The 17,881-nt window shown below is 43.6% G+C and overlaps 1 protein-coding gene across 8 annotated transcripts in view; it reads right to left on the bottom strand.

Annotated features, from left to right (window-relative positions):
• Nucleotides 1-17,881, bottom strand: part of cstf3 (cleavage stimulation factor, 3' pre-RNA, subunit 3) — a 221,347-nt gene that overhangs the window by 70,203 nt on the left and 133,263 nt on the right. The window contains exon 13 of one of the 8 annotated variants that reach the window (XM_038807813.1): nt 6,025-7,356. The exons of the other annotated variants lie outside the window; for them this stretch is intronic. Coding sequence (XP_038663741.1) covers nt 7,348-7,356 — 9 coding nt within the window. The 3' untranslated portion in view covers nt 6,025-7,347. Of the gene's footprint in view, nt 1-6,024; nt 7,357-17,881 lie in introns of those variants that run through there. 8 annotated transcript variants of the gene reach the window in all.

Raw genomic sequence — 17,881 nt, 5'->3', positions numbered from 1 at the left:
TCATAGTTGAGTACTACCACTAAATCAACAATTTAAGTGGATAATTCCACTGTTTCTTTTGCCCTCACATAATTTTAAATATTCTGCCTTAAAGCACATTTTATTTAGTTGCACCAGTTTATGTAGTTTTTCATAGTCCATTTACTCACCTAAGCACAGATTCTTGTTTCTTAAACCCATTGTCCCACAAGACAGAATATTTAACACTTAATTTAAAGAGACTAGTTAATTGCTGCAGATATGTTTGCCAAGGTAATGGCAGCACACAAGACCAATGCGGTTACGAGAAGTAATTGTTGATAATGTAGAACATGTTAAATCCAAGAGTGTACACATCAAAATAGTAGATTTTTTGCCTCTTACAAACTAACCTAAATTTTATATTAAGATACGTGTGTGTGTTTCTCTTTTTGACATGCCAAAAAAACTAAAGGACTAAATATGTTCAAACCAGATGAATTGCTGCACACGAATAATTCCATTCACTCTCCTTACGTATACTGGTTCTGACATTGCTGCTTGAATAGTCATTGTGCATATGGACACGATTCTCAGGGAAAATTTCTACGTTCATTTGCGGTGGGTTTTTCAGGGAGCTTCCCACTGGATCTGCCGGCACATAACCCACCACTATTCAATGACACTTAGCCATTTTTTTGGGCCCTGGGAGTTTCTCACCGGTTTAGCTCACACTTAAGAATGTTTTCCAGGGCAGCACGGTGGCGCAGTGGGTTAGCGTTGCGGCCTCACGACGCCGAGGTCCCAGGTTTGATCCCGGCTCTGGGTCACTGTCCGTGTGGAGTTTGCACGTTCTCCCCGTGTCTGCGTGGATTACGCCCCCACAACCCAAAGATGTGCAAGCTAGGTGGATTGGCCATGCTAAATTGGCCCTTAATTGGAAAAAATTAATTGGGTACTCTAAATTAATTTTGAAAATGTTTTTCAGCACTGGGGAGCTGAACTCCAAGATCGGGCCGCCATTTTGAAAGGATGTCTCAATCTCCAAGTGAGCCTGTCACCCCCCACACACATGGGCATTACCCCACACCCCCCACGTGAGGACACCCCGGTATGGGGTCCCTAGGGGACTCCCCCTCTTCAGGCACCCCCCCACCCCCCAAGCCACCTTACAGCACCCCCTCCGTTCCAGGACACTCACCCATCACCTCCGCAACTTCCCGGAGGCCCCTACTTAACTTGCCCTGCACAAACCCACCCTTCAAATCCCCCATCATCCACATTTCATGGGCATGGCTCCCCTCAGCCCCTGACCCTTGGCAGTGCCACCCTGGTGCGTGGGCACCCTTACACTTCCAGACTGGCAGTGCTCCTGCTGGCTTGGCAGTGCCAAGGAGCCAGCTGGGCAGTGCCAAGATGCATGTGTCCCAGGGGGAGGGCCAGGGAGCTACCTATAACCTACTTCCTATAACCATCCAGGGGGTCTTCAAAGGCCCAGGAGACCCCTGGGTGCCACTGCGCCTGATCCACATTTGTGTGGGTTAGCACGGATTGCGTTTGACTGCAGCCTCCCTGGGGAGGCCGGAGAATCGAGGGAGGCCAGTGGGCAGGTAGGCCGCAAGTAGGTTTAAGCCCTATTTCCGTGAGCGACAGTTGGTTACGCTCCTTTTGGGCGGAGTTCCGACTCCGATGTCCTCCCACGAGGTGTGGAGGCTGTCGGGAGGCCAGCTGTAGGGCCCTCCTGTGATTCTCCGGCCATACTGTGCTCTCGCTTGAGCAGCCAGAGAATCGCGCCCTAAATCAATAGCGCTGATAATAAGAGTTTTTTTTGCCTTGCTTTCATGGGATTTGACCATTGCTGGCAAGGCCAGCATTTGGTTCTCATCCCTAATTTCCCTGGAGAAGGTGGTCCCTCTGGTGCATGTACTTTTAGGGAAGGAATTCCAGAATTTTGACCCAGCAGTAGTGAAGGAACAGTGATATAGTTCCAAGTCAGGATTGTGTGGGGCTTGGAGAGGAACTTGCACATAGTGGCGTTCCACGCACCTGTTACCCATGTCTTTCTACATGGTAGACGTCGGTGAGTTGAATCAGTGCATCTTGTACTGACCACTGCTGCCTTTTGAAAAGGTGACTAAAGTGGTCAGGGGAATGCCTATATATATCTGTATGGACCTCCAGAGGTGACTTGATAAAGTCCCTCATAAAAAACTGTTTGAAGCTCAGGATACTGAAGGAAAATTTTAGACCAGGCTACAGTGTTGGCTGAGCGTCAGAAGGCAGAGAGTTGTAATAATGGGCAGGGACTCTACTAGGCAGGATGTGATAGTGGTGTCTCACAGAGATCCTGCATTGGGGCTTTATTCACTTAGAAGATGGGACAGAAAGCCACATATCCAAGTTTGCTGATGACACAAAGATAAGTGACAGAGTAAGCACTGTAAATGGCAAAATAAAATTACAAGAGATGCTGACAGATTAAGTGAATAGACAAACTCTGGCAAATAGATTTGTGCAACTTTGAGCCGAAAAAGGATAATCGCATTACTTTCTAAAATTATGAAAAGCTAGAAACAGTAAGAGTCCAGAGATTGTGATCTAGATTAAAATATCATGAACAAGTACAAAAAATAATCAAAAAGTAAATTAAATGTTGGCCTTTATATCTAGAGGACGAGCATACAAGGGATAGAAGCCATGCTTCAGCTATACAAAGCCCTTGTTAGATCACACCAGGACTTTGAGCGTAGTTTGGGTACCACAACCCTAAGGAGGATATACTGGTCTTGGAGAGAATGCTGTCCAGCTTTACCAGTGTATCTGGGCTCCAAGGATCAAATTAAGAGAAGAAATTACTCAACTTAGCATCAGCCATAGCTCAGTGGGTAGCACTTTCACTGTGAGTCATAAATTCCGGGTTCAAGTCCCACTTCAGGCCTTGAGCACAAAAATCTAGGATGACACACCATGCCATTGGAGGTGCCGTCTTTTGGACAAGATGTTAAACCAAGACCCCATCTGCTTGCTTGGGTGGATGCAAAAGATTACAAGGCATCATTTTGAAGAACAGCAGCAGAGTTCTCTCTAGTGTCCTGTCAATATTTATCCCTCAATTAAACATCACGCATTCACAGAAAGTCTGATCATTAGATCATTGCTGCTTGTGGAATTTTGCTGCGTGTTTCCTATATTACAACAGTGACTTCACTTCAAAAGTACTTCATTGGGGCCTAGTGGTTAGCACAACCGCCTCACGGCGCTGAGGTCCCAGGTTCGATCCCGGCTCTGGGTCACTGTCCGTGTGGAGTTTGCACATTCTCCCCGTGTTTGTGTGGGTTTCGCCCCCACAACCCAAAAATGTGCAGAGTAGGTGGATTGGCCACGCTAAATTGCCCCTTAATTGGAAAAAATAATTGGGTAATCTAAATTTAAAAAAAAAACTAAAAAAAAAAAGTACTTCATTGGTTGTAAAAATTGTGATGCCTTTTTTCTATTCCCTGCAATTTAGACGGTTAAGGGGCAATTTGATCAAAGTTTTCAAGATATTAATGGGAACAGTCAGGCCAGATAGGGAAAAGTATTTCCACTCATTGGGAAATGTAGGACTATGGGGAAATGTTAAATTAGAAGCAGACCTTTTAGGAGTGAAATTAGGATATACTTCTGCGCAATGGGGTCTTGGTTTAACATCTTGTCCAAAAAACGGCATCTCCAATGACATGGGGGGTCATCCTAGATTTTTGTGCTCAAGGCCTGAAGTGGTAGAAGTTTGGAATGCTATTCCACAAATCTGACTGATCTCTAGTAACCATGTGTATCAAGGAGTATGTGAAAGATAAGTATATGGAATCGGGTTGCAGAGCAACCATGATCTCACTGAAGTGTAGCGCCTTGAAGGGCTAAATGCCCTACTCCTATTCTTACTTATACTCCCTCAAAGTACAGTTGACTTTTCAGTAAGTTGGTTAGCAAGTTAATTAAAAATGGCCTCTGATGAAAAAACCCCAACAAATATCACAGTCTGGGTTCCTTAGGCTGCATTGTGAGGGCTCATATGGGCCATCATGTTGATGTCTGCCTTGCTCTAATCTCTTGCACAAAATTAAAATACTGTTTAGTATGCTGCTGAGCAGAGCCCATATTTGAGGTCACCATTTCATTGAATATGCTGCTGAGCAGAGCTCATATTTGAGGTCACCATTTCATTGAACATGCTGCTCACTGGCAGCTTAAACCAGCTGGATGGTGAATCTGTGGAACTGTTTGCTGCAAAAGGCTGTGGAGGCCAAGTCACCGAGTGTCTTCAAGACAGAAATATCTAGGTTATTGGTTAATAAGGGGACCAGGGGTTATGGGGAGAAGGCAGGAGAATGGGGATGAGAAACATATCAGCCATGATTGAATGGCAGAGCAGACTTGATGGGCTGAATGGCCTAATTCTGTTCCTATGTCTTATGGCCTAAATATGTGAAATTCAAAAACAGGTTGTACACATCCGTTCACTGAATTCAGACACATTTCTTTCAAAGGCATTTCAGTCAAATGCACATTTGTAGATGGAAAATACAATGCTTATTTTTCAGGCTCCTCGAGGGACCAACTCACACGGGTATGAAGCTGACATCTGAGCTGGCACAGGTATGAAAGGCCAAGTGGCCTCCTGTGTTTCTAAGGTTCTCCGATTCCCTTGTGCCACTTGGTAATTTATAATCACATTTATAACTATTAGGTTCTAACAACTAGGAGAGATCAGCAATAGCAAGTTTATTTTGTTTTATAAACTATTAGTTTATTTTTTTAGGGCAGCACGGTAGCATTGTGGATAGCATAATTGCTTCACAGCTCCAGGGTCCTAGGTTCGATTCCGGTTTGGGTCACTGTCTGTGCGGAGTCTGCACATTCTCCCCGTGTGTGCGTGGGTTTCCTCCGGGTGCTCCGATTTCCTCCCACAGTCCAAAGATGTGCAGGTTAGGTGGATGGCCATGATAAATTTCCCTTAGTGTCCACAATTGCCCTTAGTGTTAGGTGGGGTTACTGGGTTATGGGGATAGGGTGGAGGTGTTGACCTTGGGTAGGGTGCTCTTTCCAAGAGACGGTGCAGACTCGATGGGCCGAATGGCCTCCTTCTGCACTGTAAATTCTATGTAAAAGCAAAATGGATTCTGTACAAGTATGTGTCAGAGTGCTAATTAAAATTTAAATCATGAGGTATTTGTATTCAATGATGCCTATCTCAAAAGAAAATGGGAACGTGGTACTGCAGCTGATTTCCATAACAGTCTGAAATTTAATAAAGTTAACAAACTGGTGGACTGCAATGGGCAAGCAAATTGTGCCAGAATGGTTTTCATGTGCTAAGACGTCAGTTCTGCATTTTTATTCGCAAAAGTTCAGTTTGAGATTTGAAAAAACTTTCCAGGAATAAAGAAACGTTGAGTAAATTAATTCTAATTAGATTGTATAAATCTGTTGAAGTTGCTTTCATTATTCCCTCATTATATAAAAATATCTGGCAGGCCTGTAGGATGAACACAGAGACAGCCAGCAACAAATAAGGGGCAGGAGCCAGGTGAGATCTTCACCACCAAGTTGTATCTCCAAAGTTCAAAACCATAAGAGCAATTTGCACTTAGAAAAATTTGATTTGAAAGATATAATTTTGAAAGGAAAATATAGGAATAGACCAACACTATTAATAAATATAATTATATTATGGGTGGTGCTATGTTTGTTTTAGGGATTTGTGCAGAAGAAAGTTGTGATGCAGAACAGCACAATCTTATAGCTGCAGCAGCCAGAAAGTGAATATTTTCTCTCAATGTAAGGCACCAACTCCATCAGTGACATGTCCTCAAAATACTTCAGTTCAACTTGCCTTTAGGTTTGTCCGTTGCAACTCATTTCAGCTTTTTGTTTTTAAAACTGTGTTCTCCAATCAGATAAATATTTTGGTAGAATGCACACATTTCATTCTATAGAAATAGAATGATCACACTGCTATATATGAAAGTTGTAACCAATTAAGTTAGGATCAGGAATTGAACAGTTACATACAATGTCATGAAGTTGAGATATAACAAAGGGAAATTGTTTAATCAGAGTACTTATTTATGCTCACATGTTAATTATAAGCAGATTTGCATACATCACACATCAATTGTTGAATTATTGAACTGTTAAGTATTTTGTTAATTCCTAGACAGGCTGGTTTTAGACCGAACTTAATGAGACCACAATCCTGAAAGATACTCAACAATTAAATTACAATATTCAAAATGTACTTTCCAAGAGTTAGTATTTTCAGATAATACCATACACAGAAGGAAAAATAATGTATAAGATATATTACAGGCAAGTGCCATGATTAAGATTAATACCATTAATGAAATTGTGAACCTAATGTTTGGATATATTCACCATATTAATAAAGCAGACATTTATGCATTTTAATGCTTCACAATGGAACAGGGCTTATACTGTAGCAAAAATTAAATTAACTTTGCAAACAAAGTGGAATTTAACAATTGTCCAGACTGCACAACTGATATGGCAAAGAAGCCTAGAAATGGTAGTGCATCATACAATTCATCACTTTGTTTAGACATATTTGCCATTGGGTAAAAGTCTACATTTCAAGGTATTTATGGTGCTATCAGGTCATAACATACAAATCTAAACACATATGAAACTCTCAATATTCATGCTAGTATCCTTGATTACAATATCTTTGCTAAACTCCTGATTCATTAAGACATAAGCAGCCCACCAACCAAAGAGAAATCATATATTGTGTATCTTCATCATTCAGACCAATTAGCTTTGCCTCAAATGGGGACTGAATGATTCACAAAGCTTCACTAAGATTTTGGGCAGCTAATTTCTATTTGCAAAGCAATGCACAGTACTTCAACCTGCTAGTGAATATGGAATTAGAATACACATCCATAAGTATATGTAAGTGGTGGCTGACGAAACAAGCTATATTTAGATAGGCAAGATAATCTTTTGAAGAATATTTATTTTCTCCCTTTCTTTCATGCCAATTCTTACCCCTCTCCCAAAAAGCATTGACTCCTCACTGGCTTAGAGTTCCAGCTGATGACTGGCATCCTCTGGTACCTGATTCAAGTGTCCTTTGTCCATGTGAGTTACTTTGACGAACTGTGGAGTTTGATGGCTGGGTATTAAACTGCAGGTGCATCACAGCTGAGGGTTTTTCTTTCTTCAGAGGACATTTATTTTCTACAGGGTTCCTGAGTAACAATCAGGAGAATCAACTTCCACCTCCCTGAACAGGGCAATAGTCAAATGCAAGTCAATTAGTACTGCCAGTGTTGAAACCAGACTGTGGATTGATTGAACCTGCATCATTTCTCTTCTGTGCTTCAGCTACTTGTTCTATAAATGGAGGCGTCAAGAAACCTCAAGTTATTTATAGCAGTGCGTTCACATTAAAAACAAATAACACCTCTGAGCAGCCCGACTTACTTTCACATTGATGCCAATAAACATGCAGATATGCATTTGGCATTTCAGCTTCCTCAAGTCATAGTAATACTTAATAAAAATCAACTTGTTGTGGAACCAGGAAATGGTGAATTCAAGAAAGTAGGTCGTGTCTACCTCCGTATCTAGGGAATAATGAGCTGCATTGGGAGCAGAAATATATTGCTCAACAATAAAGTTGTTGCACTTATATGCCAGCTCAGCCGGCACGGTGGTGCAGTGGTTAGCACTGCTGCCTCACAGCACTAAGGACCCGGTTTCGATCCCAGCCCCGGGTCACTATCCATGTGGAATTTGCACATTCTCCTTATGCTTGCGTGGGTCTCACCCCCACAACCCAAAGATGCGCAGGGTAGGAGGATTGGCCACGCTAAATTGCCCCTTAATTGGAAAAAAATAATTGGGTACTCTAAATTTATTTTAAAAAACATATGCCAGTTCATGTTTTTATTAAAGAACTAGCAAGTCATCAACAAGGGTTGCTGGCACGGATTACTATCCAAATCATCCCTGTTGCAAGAGCCCATATGAATGCCCACTAGCTTGCTAGAGGACGACAGAGTCAGGCTTTATGACTTAATTCGCACAGTCAGGTTCCATACATAAAGAATGGTCACTTGGACATAGCATCAGAGTCCTATGTTCACTCATGGAGCTATTCCTCACCCCAATATAACACCTGCTGGAAAGGAGAAAACAAAAGGATTGGCGGGGTAAAGAAAGTGATACATGATCTATTCTAATGCTGTCAGATGAGTCAGCATAATATTAGCTCAGATCTTTTCCAAAAATGATAGTCCGTACACAATTCTGATAAAAATACACTTTAATTGCAAGAAGCATGAAGGTGAGCTGGAGTGCTCCAATGATTCAGCACTGAACCTCCAGGCAAAAAATACAAGTTCAATTACCAAGAAAAACTGATACTCTGAGCTCACCTAATAAGATCATAAGAAATAGGAGCAGGCAGCCATTTGACTCTGCTATTCGATAAAATCATGACTGATCGGATTGTGGCCTGAACTTCATTTTCCAGCCTATCCCTCATAACCTTTGATTCTCTTGTTGATCAAAGATTTGTCCAACTCAGCCTTGAATATATTCAATGACCCAGCCCCCACTGCTCTTGATGGAAGAGGATTCCAGATGAAATTCTTCTTCATCTCCATCTTAAATCTAGCTCTAGATTCCCCCATGGCAGCAAACATTCTATCAGGCTAAGTCTCATCAATGCCGTGTGCAGTTGTAGCAAGACTTCCTTCCTTGCAATAAAGACCCAAAGATCTACTGCCGCAATGAAAGCCTAGCCATCAGAAATAGCATCCCCTGTCTTAAACTGCCTGACCTACTAAGCAACAAAATAGGCAGCCTGGGCAAGGGAAGGGAAAGGAGCAACTCATGCAACATTTCCTCTTATGACCCGATGGTTTAAACAAACAACCTTAACCTGAAAACCACTAAGTGGAAATTTAACAATTCAAAAACAAACAATCCGACACGACACATGAACAAACCAAACTGCACAAACACTGTACAACTGAAGGAAGGAAACATACAAAAGAACGTCATTATATATGCACAAGATAAACAATGGTTAGGATATCAATACTTTTAGTAGTCTGTAATAGTACCCAAGTTCTGCAGAGCTGTTTTTCCAAGTTCTGCAAAGAACATGTGAGCATGTTATGTATGTGCAATACTGCTATTGTTAACATAACCGTATTATTTTAAGTACTGTACCGATAGTGTCAGCCTTGGCTTAGTTGGTAGCATGCTCATTTCCATGGTAAATGATTATGGGTTCAAAGTCCCACTCCAGAAGCCCAAACACAAAAGTCTCGGCTGACACTGAAGGAGTTCTACACTGCCAAAGTTGCTATCTTTTAAATGAGATGATAAACCAAGGCCATGTCTGCACTCTCACGTGAATGTAAAATATTTTAAGTTACTATTTAAAGTACAGCAGAGGAAGTTCTCTGGTTCGCTGACCCATATTTATACCTCAACCAGCATGACAAAAGCATATGATCTCACTGTTGTGTGAAAATTGGTGTCGTTTCCTGAATCACAGCAATGACTATACTTCAAAAGCACTGCTTTGGGATGTCCCAAAACCATGAAAGACACTAAATAAATTCAATTTTTTTCTCATTTTCTTTCACTCGGTGATGCTATAATAAGGTATTTAGGTATATGTACTTTGAATTATATGGCCATGGGAAGAGTACTCTGCAACAAATTGCTCGCATGGAGGGTAAAGATCAGGGTAAATCTCTGCCATGGTCTTGATGGATTTGGTTCTCGAGTCGAGCTAGAACAGTGTGGGCAAATTGGAGAGGGGAGTCTATCCATGCTGCTTTTCTGATCAAACACAGAATGTTGCTGGGAGGGATGAGGGCCATGATATGGTCTTTCCTTAAGCCAGAAGAGGAGCTGTAATGCCTTACATATATTTTTAAAAAAAATAAATTTAGAGTACCCAATTATTTTTTCCAATTAAGGGGCAATTTAATGGCCAATCCACCTATCCTGCACATCTTTTGGGTTGTGGGGGTGAAACCCACGCAGACACGGGGAGAATGTGCAAACTCCTCACAGACAGTGACCCAGGGCCGGGATTCGAACCCAGGTCCTCAGCGCCATAGGCAGCAATGCTAACCACTGTGCCACCGTGCTGCCCCTGCCTTACATATATTTAAAATTACTTTCAAAAGCATGTGTGGAACATAAAAACGGTAAGCCAGTAAACCAAATTGTTTCAACCACCAAGAGATGTGGGGATGTTTAAGAAGTCCAAAATAGGATCTACGCATGGAAGCACAAGGCATGGCTAAGATACTAAATAAATAATAATAATAATCGCTTATTGTCACAAGTAGGCTTCAATGAAGTTACTGTGAAAAGCCCCTAGACCTTCTACACAATGCTTTTATACAAAGCGTGGTAGATGTTTGAGAGACTGTTCCACAAATTATAATTGATGCCAGATCAAGTGTTAATTTTAAATCTGAGAATGATAGATTTCTAAAGGTATTCAGGGTTATGGGACAAAGGGAGGTGTAGATTAGATTAGTCATCATCTCAACGAATGGCAGAACAGAATTCCAGGTCTAAATGACCCAATTTCTGACCCTGTATTCCTAAACTAGTCAGTTCTAATATACTCAGCAGCGAGTACTTGAAAAACAAACTTCAAGGAGCAGGCAGAGTTAGCAGCTAAATATCAGTGCTCCAGACCCTCTCATCAGCAATGCCAATTTCTTTTTAAAAAACAATGAAAATGTGAAGTTTATTTTCAAAACAATATCAAGTATTCTGAATAGTTTTCTATGGCCTGCAGTGATTTCCACCAACAAATGTTTTTCCCCCACCTGGTATTGTTCATTTCCACCACTATTGGATGTAGTTGAGATAGGCCTGTGCTCTGTAGCTGCAATGTGTATTTGACACTCTACTACTGCAAGCTTTACAAAGCAGCACAAATACACTCCAAAAGGCATTTTCCTTCAATGATAGCGAAAGGGAAAGATAAAATTAAACCCCAATATAAATCTGTCAAAACAACGCAAGTTTTTTGGGAACTGGATAACAGAGTGAAATAACACATTTGAGAACATACACAAATTCAGTGCATGCCAGTTAAATTTTTCATCTCTGTTGGAATGAGTTTGGGCAGCATCAATTCCTAATGGGTATGGCTAACAGAAGAAAGCCTCTCACAGCTTAATAAAAAACAGGCTGTATTCATTTACTGACAGGACAGAAGAATGGTCAATGTGGGAAATATATTTTACGATTCATACTGGGGGCATACAGGCTGCTATTCTGAGGTTCAATCAAGGAGTAAGTACTAGGACCTGTATTCACATTTGGACGTACAAGATTCCGCCTTCGCAATGTTACAGATCTTCAACTGCACTGTTCAGATTTTGAGATTGCAGTGGCCTCGTCACATCTTTGAAAGCCTTCTCTGTACTGACGCCCACTTTTTTGTTTCTTTGTGCAGAAGTAGGAACAGTGGAGTCAACACTGTAGACATGGCTGGAAAAAACTTTCCATAATAGTTTTATCAAACCTACAAATGACCTGAGCTCAACCACATTCCTAGGTTCTGGAGCTTTCTTAAATTGCTCAAACTTCCCTTACACAGGCCTTGTGCAGTGATTCTGTGGCCTAGATACTCCACATTCTGTGCCTGAAAAATGCACTTGCTCCGCTTCAGACGCAGCCCCAGTAAATCTTTGTAAAACTTGATCCAGGTTGCGAAGCTGCTCCTCCTCAGTCTTACCCAAAATTAAAAAGGTACCTAAGTAGACTGCAACATGAGGAATGCCTTGTGACAGAGTATCCATCACCTTTTGGAAGATCGCGGGACGACGATATACCAAAAACCAACCAATTATACTTGAACAGCCCATTATGTGTGTTGATGGTCACATATTGCTTTGAATCTTTTTTCTAGTTGATAGGCCTGGCTTGTATCCAGTTTTGAACAACTTTTGTGGAGGGAAGTTGTGTGTAGAGGCTGAGGAGATAAGCAAGATACTAAATGAATACTTTTCGTCAGTATTCACTCAGGAAAAAGATAATACTGTGGAGGAGAATGCTGAGACCCAGGCTATTAGAATAGATGGCATTGAGGTGCGTAGGGAAGAAGTGTTGGCAATTCTGGACAAGGTGAAAATAGATAAGTCCCCGGGGCCTGATGGGATTTATCTTAGGATTCTCTGGGAAGCCAGGGAAGAGATTGCTGAGCCTTTGGCTTTGATTTTTAGGTCATCATTGGCTACAGGAATAGTGCCAGAGGACTGGAGGATAGCAAATGTGGTCCCTTTGTTCAAGAAGGGGAGTAGAGATAACCCCGGTAACTATAGGCCGGTGAGCCTAACGTCTGTGGTGGGCAAAGTCTTGGAGAGGATTATAAAAGATACGATTTATAATCATCTAGATAGGAATAATATGATTAGGGATAGTCAGCATGGTTTTGTGAAAGGTAGGTCATGCCTCACAAACCTTATCGAGTTCTTTGAGAAGGTGACTGAACAGGTAGACGAGGGTAGAGCAGTTGATGTGGTGTATATGGATTTCAGTAAAGCGTTTGATAAGGTTCCCCACGGTCGGCTATTGCAGAAAATACGGAGGCTGGGGATTGAGGGTGATTTAGAGATGTGGATCAGAAATTGGCTAGTTGAAAGAAGACAGAGAGTGGTAGTTGATGGGAAATGTTCAGAATGGAGTTCAGTTACGAGTGGCGTACCACAAGGATCTGTTCTGGGGCCGTTGCTGTTTGTCATTTTTATAAATGACCTAGAGGAGGGCGCAGAAGGATGGGTGAGTAAATTTGCAGACGACACTAAAGTCGGTGGAGTTGTAGACAGTGCGGAAGGATGTTGCAGGTTACAGAGGGACATAGATAAGCTGCAGAGCTGGGCTGAGAGGTGGCAAATGGAGTTTAATGTGGAGAAGTGTGAGGTGATTCACTTTGGAAAGAATAACAGGAATGCGGAATATTTGGCTAATGGTAAAATTCTTGGTAGTGTGGATGAGCAGAGGGATCTCGGTGTCCATGTACATAGATCCCTGAAAGTTGCCACCCAGGTTGATAGGGTTGTGAAGAAGGCCTATGGTGTGTTGGCCTTTATTGGTAGAGGGATTGAGTTCCGGAGCCATGAGGTCATGTTGCAGTTGTACAAAACTCTAGTACGGCCGCATTTGGAGTATTGCGTACAGTTCTGGTCGCCTCATTATAGGAAGGACGTGGAAGCTTTGGAACGGGTGCAGAGGAGATTTACCAGGATGTTGCCTGGTATGGAGGGAAAATCTTATGAGGAAAGGCTGATGGACTCGAGGTTGTTTTCGTTAGAGAGAAGAAGGTTAAGAGGTGACTTAATAGAGGCATACAAAATGATCAGAGGGTTAGATAGGGTGGACAGTGAGAGCCTTCTCCCGCGGATGGAGGTGGCTAGCACGAGGGGACATAGCCTTAAATTGAGGGGTAATAGATATAGGACAGAGGTCAGAGGTGGGTTTTTTACGCAAAGAGTGGTGAGGCCGTGGAATGCCCTACCTGCAACAGTAGTGAACTCGCCAACATTGAGGGCATTTAAAAGTTTATTGGATAAGCAGATGGATGATAAGGGCATAGTGTAGGTTAGATGGCCTTTAGTTTTTTTCCATGTCGGTGCAACATCGAGGGCCGAAGGGCCTGTACTGCGCTGTATCGTTCTATGTTTTGCCTCCTGTAAGGGTTGAAATCAGATCTTCTACCGGAGGCAACAGATAAGCGTCTAGCTTGGAAACCTGAATAATGGTAAGTTTGTAATCCCCACATATGCGCACAGTACCATCACTTTTAAGAACAGGAACAATTGGCGCTGCCCAACGTGAACATTTGCTGAGTTTACCAATGGAACTCCCCTCTGGCTCACCAGAGGCTGGTTTAGCACACTGGCTTGCAATGCAGAACAAGGCAGCAGCACGGGTTCAATTTCCGTACTGGCCTACCCGAACAGGCGCCGGAATATGGTAACTAGGAGCTTTACACGGTAACTTCATTGAGGCCTACTTGTGACAATAAGCAATTATTATTATTTATTATTAAATTGAATGGGCTCAATGATTCCTAGCCTTTGCAGGCACCCCATCTCCTCCTCCACTTTGCCTTTCATGGCATAGGGCACTGTCTTTGGTTTCAAAAAGCGAGGAGTATACCCAGAGGATCTACGAACAATGACAGTAGTGTCCTGCAATATGCCCAGATAGTCTTTGAAAACCTCAGGGTATTTCTGAATGATATCTTCTGTCACTTGTGTGTGGCTCATCTCATTCCAAGTCAACCAAAGTTTCCTGAGCCAGTCACGCCCTAGTAGATTAAAGTCCATGCCCTTTTACTACCAGGAGCTGTGCTTTTGCTTCTTGGCTGTTATATGCAATGTCTACCTCTAACGTTCAAAGCAATATTATAGTCTTTCCAGTATATGTCTGAAGGTTGATTCCTTCCCATGCAAGGGCTCGTGCCTGCTTAGAGCCCCAAATCTTCTTGAAGGTCTCCTCACTGATTACCGACACAGAGGCACCTACATTTACCTCCACCTTGATTTTCCGTCCATCGATCTCCACTGTAGCATAAATAGGCTCTGCAAACCCCTCACTCATATTAAACATGTTGTAATAGTGCTCCTTTGCCTGGAGCTTTCCAAGTGATGCACCGTCAACTGAGGCTTCCTTACATTTGAAGTTCCCTGCTCAGCCTTCAACTTTCTCTTAGCGCCCCAGGACTTCTTTGCGAAATGCCCTTGTTGCACTGGTGACAAACTGCATCCAGGAACTTACAATGATTTGCATTGTGTGACCCTTCACACCCAAAACACTCCACTGTCTTCACCTTTTTACTTGCAGCTTCTTTCTTTATTTGATGCAGTGCACCTGCCTGCATGCTGCCATAAGCCTTATGAATATCTTCTGCATTATTGGCAGCCTTTCGCGGAGACATTTATTCTTAAAATTGTGGCCTCTCCCAACAAATGCTGTCCTCGTTAAACGGACAAACTAGTTTGTCCTGAAGTATGTCTTCGAAAACTGCCCCAAACTCTCAATGGTCAAAGAGCTGGCGCAATTCAGCAACAAAGTTAGCTACAGACTGTCCCGTCTTCCAACTATGGAATTTGAAAAGTTGTGCAATTACTGAGGCATCAATGTTATGGTGATTCTGAACGAGTGTAAATAATTCCACACACACATCTCGCCACAGCGCAGAGTTGAAAGTCTCTCGCTCCGCTCACTGGAACTCCCCACTATACAAAACAAGGTGATGTGTGGCCTGGGCCGCGTGTCCCCTGTCCAGGCCCCTTATTCAATGTGGGTCATGTTGAATAGCCGTGTGTTTCTCGGCACTGTGAGAGCCGGGAAACACACTGCTAAACGCACTCGCTCAGGGACTTTGTTCCCTTTTGGGAGAATCACGCCCATTCAGTCCAGTTCTTGTTCTCTTCCACAAACTCATTGATGGACTCAAACATAGCCATGTGTTGCTAACTTGTCTTCCATTGGTAAACCTGCACGTCTTTGGACCGTGGGAGGAAACCGGAGCACCCGGAGGAAACCCACGCAGACACTGGGAGAACGTGCAGACTTCGTACAGACAGTGACCGAGCGGGGAATCGAACCTGGGACCCTGGCGCTGTGAAGCCACAGTGCTCCTTCTGCACTCTATGTTCATGTTTAAGGGAGGTTGGTGGCACTGACAAGCATATTTGGCCCAACTAGGATGATTTGGGCTTTGGGGGTCCCTCATACCACCCCCCACCCCCCACCATCCTATCTGCCATCATCATAATCCCTGGGCCCTCCCTCTCCGCCTGACCCGCTCCAACCTATTGTTACCATCAAACCCCTCCCCTCCCTCCCCAAATCCGCCCATCGACTTCGTCTTGCAAACACCTCACCGAGTATTGATCCCATCCCCCAACATTTCACACCTCCCAGGCCCATCGAAATCTGTTCAACCAGGTTCCAACAACCACAGCCCCTCCCCACACCATTCTTCTGTTCATTAGCCAACCTTCATTTACCAGTACGGGGGCCCCTGCCCAGACCCAGACCCCCACCCCCCTTTCCTAATCCCCTTCCCCATAACCCAGTGCCAGAAAAACAAACAAAACCAGTGCAATACCATGCCCCCAGAAACCCACCATAACCCCAAGCTCAAAATACTTGTAACCGACTTTAAACAAAGGTAAACTACCCTCCCCCATTCAACCAACCCCCATCAGATATAAAATGAGAAACAAACAAAAAAAAGAGTTAAGGACAAAGCACAGTTCCCACCCCTTCAGACCAGGTCCCAATTCCAGGCCCATCTCTCACTTCAGCCCCAGTCCTTTATCCTTCAAGACCGCCTCCGCCAACTTGAAGTAGAAATCCCTCGAGTTATGCGTCACCCTCAACTTCACCGGGTAGACCACTCCAAACCTCATGCCTTTGCTGTACAATGCCGTCTTCACCCTTCCGAAGGCCGCCCTACTAATCGCTTGTTCCATTGTTAAACCTTGGTATATTCGAATATCAACGCCTTCCCACTTCACCTTTCGCCTCTGCTTCGCCCAACTCAGGACCTTCTCCTTAAGGTGAAACTTGTGGAAGCAAATTATAACTGCCCTTGGTGGCTCATTTGCTTTTGGCCTGAGCGACCAATGTGCCTGTCCAGCTCATATCAGGAGGGTTCTTCCCCCTCCCCCAACAGCTCTGCCAACATCTTCGCAAAGGGGCTGGTTTAGCTCACAAGGCTAAATCGCTGGCTTATAAAGCAGACCAAGCAGGCCAGCAGCACGGTTCGATTCCCGTACCAGCCTCCCCGGACAGGCGCCGGAATGTGGCGACTAGGGGCTTTTCACAGTAACTTCACTGAAGCCTACTCGTGACAATAAGCGATTTTCATTTCATTTCATTTTCATTTTCAAGTACTCGGCCCTCCACCCCTCAGGCAGGCCCACAATCTGTAGATTTTGTCATCTTGATCTATTCTTCAGGTCCTCCACCTTGGATCTGAGCCCTTTGTTAGCCTCCGCCACCCTGCTCACCCATCGAGGTGAACTGGTCACTGTGCTGTAACAGAGCCTCCGCCACTCCTTTCAGCTTCTCTCCTTTCTCCTGTACCTTGGCTGATGTCTTCGATACTGCCGCCTTCACCGGGGCAATCGCCTCCTCCACCCACTCTTTCATCGCTGCCGCCTTCACCGGAGCAACTGCCTCCTTCACCCACTCCTTCATCGCAGCCATCATCTCCCTCCAGTTGCTTGGCAAACTGCCTCTCAAATTCTCCGGTCATCACCTCGGTCAAAGATGCCACTGTGAGGGAAACGGCCTCACCCAGCAATCTTTCTTCCTACCGGACTCACCGACTCACTCGACGGCGGACATTCGTTTGCCCCCTTCTTCTGGGTCATCGATATCTCACATCTTCCTGCACCAGCTCATTCAAAAACTGCCCCTGAAACCAGGCATCAAAGTCCAAAAACCAGAGCCTCGAGCAGGAGACACCCAACGTGCGTCCTCCACCTACATGCCATCACCGGACGTCCGCTAGATAGCGCTTTAAAAGTAAAAGCAAAATATTGCGGAGCTGGGAATCTGAAATAAAAACTGAAATTGCTGGATAAATTCAGCAGGCCTGGTATCTGTGGAGAGAGAAACAGAGTTATGATTCTTGAGTCATGACGGACTCAAAATGAACTTGCCACAGATGTTGCCAGACCTGCTGAATTCATCTAGTATTTTCTGTTTGTATTTTAGCTTTTTTTAAAAGTGCTTGCACAGGCATGATGGGCTGAAATTCTGTGGTGCTGCAAGATTCTACGATTCATAACTAGCCTTGTTAAAGGAATCGAGATCAGATTCAAAAAATAAATTTAAGTACTCA

The sequence above is a fragment of the Scyliorhinus canicula genome, chromosome 9 (genome assembly GCF_902713615.1).
Source record: "Scyliorhinus canicula chromosome 9, sScyCan1.1, whole genome shotgun sequence".
Classification (NCBI taxonomy): domain Eukaryota; kingdom Metazoa; phylum Chordata; class Chondrichthyes; order Carcharhiniformes; family Scyliorhinidae; genus Scyliorhinus; species Scyliorhinus canicula.
Note: the sequence above shows the minus strand (reverse complement) of the source record. Positions and strands in the feature narration are given on the sequence as shown.